At 49.2% G+C, this 6,000-nt stretch overlaps 1 protein-coding gene across 3 annotated transcripts in view; it reads left to right on the top strand.

Annotated features, from left to right (window-relative positions):
- The window catches only part of ephb4b (eph receptor B4b), a 30,874-nt gene that overhangs the window by 20,596 nt on the left and 4,278 nt on the right, over positions 1 to 6,000 (top strand). For all 3 annotated transcript variants that reach the window (XM_088073107.1, XM_088073108.1, XM_088073106.1), the window contains exons 13-18: positions 838 to 951; positions 1,868 to 2,115; positions 2,496 to 2,642; positions 5,296 to 5,364; positions 5,689 to 5,738; positions 5,818 to 5,917. In XM_088073107.1, the coding sequence (XP_087929233.1) occupies positions 838 to 951; positions 1,868 to 2,115; positions 2,496 to 2,642; positions 5,296 to 5,364; positions 5,689 to 5,738; positions 5,818 to 5,917 (728 nt within the window). The remainder of the gene's footprint in view (positions 1 to 837; positions 952 to 1,867; positions 2,116 to 2,495; positions 2,643 to 5,295; positions 5,365 to 5,688; positions 5,739 to 5,817; positions 5,918 to 6,000) is intronic.

The raw sequence follows: 6,000 nt of genomic DNA, 5'->3' as shown, positions 1-6,000 counted from the left end.
ATGATGATGATGATGACGATGATGATGATGATGATGATGATGATGGTGATGATGATGGTGATGATGGTGGTGATGATGATGACGATGATGGTGATGATGACGATGATGATGATGATGATGGTGGTGGTGATGATGGTGATGATGATGGTGGTGATGATGGTGGTGATGATGATGATGACGATGATGATGATGATGACGATGATGATGGTGGTGATGATGATGATGGTGGTGACGATGATGATGATGATGGTGGTGATGATGATGATGGTGGTGGTGATGATGGTGATGATGATGGTGATGATGGTGGTGATGATGACGATGATGATGGTGGTGATGATGATGACGATGATGATGATGATGATGGTGGTGGTAATGATGGTGATGGTGGTGATGATGATGATGATGATGATGATGGTGGTGGTGATGATGATGATGATGGTGATGATGGTGGTGATGATGATGATGACGATGATGGTGATGATGACGATGATGGTGGTGATGATGATGATGATGACGATGATGATGATGATGATGATGATGGTGGTGGTGATGATGGTGATGATGGTGGTGGTGATGATGGTGATGATGGTGGTGATGATGATGATGACGATGATGATGGTGGTGATGATGATGACGATGATGATGATGATGGTGGTGGTGATGATGGTGATGGTGGTGATGATGATGATGATGACGATGATGATGATGATGATGATGATGGTGGTGGTGATGATGGTGATGATGGTGGTGATGATGATGATGACGATGATGATGGTGGTGATGACGATGGTTATGGTGATGATGATGATGATGATGATGTTGTTGTCGTTACCGTAGCGATGAAGGTGTACATCGACCCATTTACGTACGAGGATCCCAACGAGGCGGTGAGGGAGTTTGCCAAAGAGATCGAGGCGTCCTTCGTGAAGATCGAGGAGGTGATCGGAGCAGGTGAGCCTCACGTTTTTAAGAACGTTTGAGGAACGTTTAAGAAACGTTTGAAGGTCACCAGAACTTTTTTAGGAACTTCACAGAGATTCAGGAACTTTAGAGGAAACGTTTCTGACTAAAAGAGTCTTTTAGGTTCCTTTTTATTAAAGCACGCTTGGACATTCAGAGAAACCAGAAACCAGGAGTGTTTTTGGAACCTTTACAGGAACATTTTATTGTCAACAGAGCAAACAAATGGTCCCAAAAAAGGCTTTTATTCTGTAACCGAAGAGCCAACACATGTATTTACAGAGGCTTTTATTTTGTAATTCTGGCTGTCAGAATAATCTGCGTTCTTACTGTGAAAACATCTGTTCTCCTACATGATCCTGTTTTAGTAAAAGTAAACACTGAGTGTGTGTGTGTCTGTGTGTGTGTGTCTGTGTGTGTGTGTCTGTGTGTGTGTGGGGGGGTACTGTAACAGTAGTAGTCTCTGCTGAGGACATTAGTCAGATGTAACCGGATAGCTGTTACCGTGGAAACAAGGGTGCAAAGTTTTCACCAACGGCCGGCGCGCACACACACACACACACACACACACACACACACACACACACACACACACACAGGTATGTGCGTGTTGTATGAGCTGTAGACGTGTTGGTATGTGCTAATGAGCCTTAAAGGAACAGTACACCTCTTCAGTTACACGTCATGTTTTTCTTTAGTTTAACTTTGTGTCGACTGATTTTAGCAAATGTTTAAAGTCTCCGATCTACCTGTCCAGGTGAGTCTGGACAGGTGTTTTTTAACATTTTTAATGTCCATAAGTCTAATAATAGTCTCTGATCTACCTGTCCAGGTGAGTCTGGACAGGTGTTTTTTAACATTTTTAATGTCCATAAGTCTAATAATAGTCTCTGATCTACCTGTCCAGGTGAGTTTGGCGAGGTGTGTCGTGGTCGGCTGAGGGTCCCAGGCAGGAAGGAGAACTACGTAGCGATCAAGACGCTGAAGGGCGGCTACACAGACAAACAGAGGCGGGACTTCCTGTCAGAGGCGTCCATCATGGGTCAGTTCCAGCACCCCAACATCATCCACCTGGAGGGCGTCATCACCACTTCCTGTCCCGTCATGATCCTCACCGAGTTCATGGAGAACGGAGCGCTCGACAGCTTCCTGAGGGTCAGACAGCCTCACCTGTCTCACCTGTCTCTGTCTCACCTGTCTGTGTCTCACCTGTCTCACCTGTCTGTGTCTCACCTGTCTGTGTCTCACCTGTCTGTGTCTCACCTGTCTCACCTGTCTCTGTCTCACCTGTCTCACCTGTCTGTGTCTCATCTGTCTGTGTCTCACCTGTCTGTGTCTCACCTGTCTCACCTGTCTCTGTCTCACCTGTCTCACCTGTCTGTGTCTCACCTGTCTCACCTGTCTCACCTGACTCTGTCTCACCTGTCTGTGTCTCACCTGTCTCACCTGACTCTGTCTCACATGTCTCACCTGTCTGTGTCTCATCTGTCTCACCTGTCTGTGTCTCACCTGTCTCACTGGTCTGTGTCTCACAGATGAATGACGGACAGTTCACCACCATCCAGCTGGTGGGAATGCTGCGTGGGATCGCGGCGGGGATGAAGTACCTGTCCGACATGAGCTTCGTCCACAGAGACCTGGCAGCTCGCAACATCCTGGTCAACTCCAACCTGGTCTGCAAGGTGAGACACCTGTCTGTCCTCCTGTCTGTGTCCTCCTGTCTGTGTGTCCTCCTGTCTGTGTGTCCTCCTGTCTGTGTGTCCTCCTGTCTGTGTGTCCTCCTGTCTGTGTCCTCCTGTCTGTGTGTCCTCCTGTCTGTCCTCCTCTCTGTCTGTCCTTCTGTCTGTGTCCTCCTGTCTGTGTGTCCTCCTGTCTGTGTCCTCCTGTCTGTGTGTCCTCCTGTCTGTCCTCCTCTCTGTCTGTCCTTCTGTCTGTGTCCTCCTGTCTGTGTGTCCTCCTGTCTGTCCTCCTGTCTGTGTCCTCCTGTCTGTGTCCTCCTGTCTGTGTGTCCTCCTGTCTGTGTGTCCTCCTGTCTGTCCTCCTCTCTGTCTGTCCTTCTGTCTGTGTCCTCCTGTCTGTGTGTCCTCCTGTCTGTCCTCCTGTCTGTGTCCTCCTGTCTGTGTCCTCCTGTCTGTGTGTCCTCCTGTCTGTCCTCCTCTCTGTCTGTCCTTCTGTCTGTGTCCTCCTGTCTGTGTCCTCCTCTCTGTCTGTCCTCCTGTCTGTGTCCTCCTGTCTGTGTGTCCTCCTGTCTGTGTGTCCTCCTGTCTGTGTCCTCCTGTCTGTGTGTCCTCCTGTCTGTCCTCCTCTCTGTCTGTCCTTCTGTCTGTGTCCTCCTGTCTGTGTCCTCCTCTCTGTCTGTCCTCCTGTCTGTGTCCTCCTGTCTGTGTGTCCTCCTGTCTGTGTGTCCTCCTGTCTGTGTCCTCCTGTCTGTGTGTCCTCCTGTCTGTCCTCCTCTCTGTCTGTCCTTCTGTCTGTGTCCTCCTGTCTGTGTGTCCTCCTCTCTGTCTGTCCTTCTGTCTGTGTCCTCCTGTCTGTGTCCTCCTCTCTGTCTGTCCTCCTGTCTGTGTGTCCTCCTGTCTGTCTGTCCTCCTCTCTGTCTGTCCTTCTGTCTGTGTCCTCCTGTCTGTGTGTCCTCCTCTCTGTCTGTCCTTCTGTCTGTGTCCTCCTGTCTGTGTCCTCCTCTTTGTCTGTCCTCCTGTCTGTGTGTCCTCCTGTCTGTGTGTCCTCCTGTCTGTCTGTCCTCCTCTCTGTCTGTCCTTCTGTCTGTGTCCTCCTCTCTGTCTGTCCTCCTCTCTGTCTGTCCTCCTGTCTGCGTGTCCTCCTGTCTGTGTGTCCTCCTGTCTGTGTGTCCTCCTCTCTGTCTGTCCTTCTGTCTGTGTCCTCCTGTCTGTGTCCTCCTCTCTGTCTGTCCTCCTGTCTGCGTGTCCTCCTGTCTGCGTGTCCTCCTGTCTGTGTGTCCTCCTCTCTGTCTGTCCTTCTGTCTGTGTGTCCTCCTGTCTGTCCTCCTCTCTGTCTGTCCTTCTGTCTGTGTCCTCCTGTCTGTGTGTCCTCCTGTCTGTCCTCCTGTCTGTGTCCTCCTGTCTGTGTCCTCCTGTCTGTGTGTCCTCCTGTCTGTCCTTCTCTCTGTCTGTCCTTCTGTCTGTGTCCTCCTGTCTGTGTCCTCCTGTCTGTGTCCTCCTGTCTGTGTGTCCTCCTGTCTGTGTGTCCTCCTGTCTGTGTCCTCCTGTCTGTGTGTCCTCCTGTCTGTCCTCCTCTCTGTCTGTCCTTCTGTCTGTGTCCTCCTGTCTGTGTCCTCCTCTCTGTCTGTCCTCCTGTCTGTGTCCTCCTGTCTGTGTGTCCTCCTGTCTGTGTGTCCTCCTGTCTGTGTCCTCCTGTCTGTGTGTCCTCCTGTCTGTCCTCCTCTCTGTCTGTCCTTCTGTCTGTGTCCTCCTGTCTGTGTGTCCTCCTCTCTGTCTGTCCTTCTGTCTGTGTCCTCCTGTCTGTGTCCTCCTCTTTGTCTGTCCTCCTGTCTGTGTGTCCTCCTGTCTGTGTGTCCTCCTGTCTGTCTGTCCTCCTCTCTGTCTGTCCTTCTGTCTGTGTCCTCCTGTCTGTGTGTCCTCCTCTCTGTCTGTCCTTCTGTCTGTGTCCTCCTGTCTGTGTCCTCCTCTTTGTCTGTCCTCCTGTCTGTGTGTCCTCCTGTCTGTGTGTCCTCCTGTCTGTCTGTCCTCCTCTCTGTCTGTCCTTCTGTCTGTGTCCTCCTCTCTGTCTGTCCTCCTCTCTGTCTGTCCTCCTGTCTGCGTGTCCTCCTGTCTGTGTGTCCTCCTGTCTGTGTGTCCTCCTCTCTGTCTGTCCTTCTGTCTGTGTGTCCTCCTCTCTGTCTGTCCTCCTGTCTGTGTGTCCTCCTGTCTGTGTCCTCCTGTCTGTGTGTCCTCCTGTCTTCATACTGTCATGAAAAACCTGAAAATGACATCAAAATGCAAAATTGTAATTTCAAGGCCTGGAAAGTCTTTGAAAAACATCATTTACCCTGAAAGTGTGAAAGTCACGAGTTTTTTTTAATCACAAACGTAACAGATGATGCGTTCAAAGACCGTCAGAAGTTTCTGGCTGTGAAAAATTGTGTCATATTTGGTGAATAAAAATTTGCCACATTTTTTAAGTAAAAACAAAAAAAGCCAAAACTTTTCTTTATTTTTATTTATTTTTTTTTAAATTGCAAAGATTTTTTAAAGAAACAATCCCATAAATATTTATAAAAAAAAAACCCAAATTGCCAAAAATGAAATAAAAACAATGGGCAGATTTTGTCATGTTGATGAAGCTGTTGATCTAACAGGTGTGTCTCTGTGTCTTCAGGTGTCAGATTTCGGTCTCAGCAGGTTCCTGACTGAAAACTCCTCCGACCCGACGTACACCAGCTCTCTAGTGAGTCCGCTGATGAAACAGCTAGCGGGCGGGCTAACGAGTTAGCGCGCCATTACCCAGGATCCTCTTTGCTGACCTGAATAAGACACAGTTGTGCGAGACGGCCCGCGGTCGTGTCTCGGCTCTGTTTGATGGAACGTGTGGCGTTCCTCAGGGCTCTGTTATCGGTCCTCTGTTGTTCTTTATAGACACAGTTCACTCACCGTCCGCTCTCCTCTCTTTACAGAACTTTTACTGCAGCTTGTCCCCTCTATAATGCTTTTATTTTGACAGACTTGCTGTTAGCGCCCTTCCTGTACCTAACGGTCTCTGTCTGGTTTTCAGGGAGGAAAGATTCCCATTCGGTGGACGGCTCCTGAAGCCATCGCCTACAGGTGAGCCTCTGCAGGTTTTCCAGAAGAGTTAAATATCTGTTTCTTCGTTCGTTTCGTCAACGTTTTATTTGACTCGCAGGAAGTTCACGTCGGCCAGTGACGCTTGGAGTTACGGCATCGTCATGTGGGAAGTGATGTCATACGGAGAGAGGCCATATTGGGACATGAGCAACCAGGACGTAAGAAAAAAGCAGTTATTTGTTTAACCCTTTACAGTTCGACAGATTATAACAACACGACCACGACTCAAAGAAACGCGTCA

Source organism: Plectropomus leopardus, chromosome 23, assembly GCF_026936395.1.
Source record: "Plectropomus leopardus strain MGB_pleo_1.0 chromosome 23, ASM2693639v1, whole genome shotgun sequence".
NCBI lineage: Eukaryota > Metazoa > Chordata > Actinopteri > Perciformes > Serranidae > Plectropomus > Plectropomus leopardus.
This window is presented reverse-complemented; position numbering and strand designations above follow the sequence as displayed.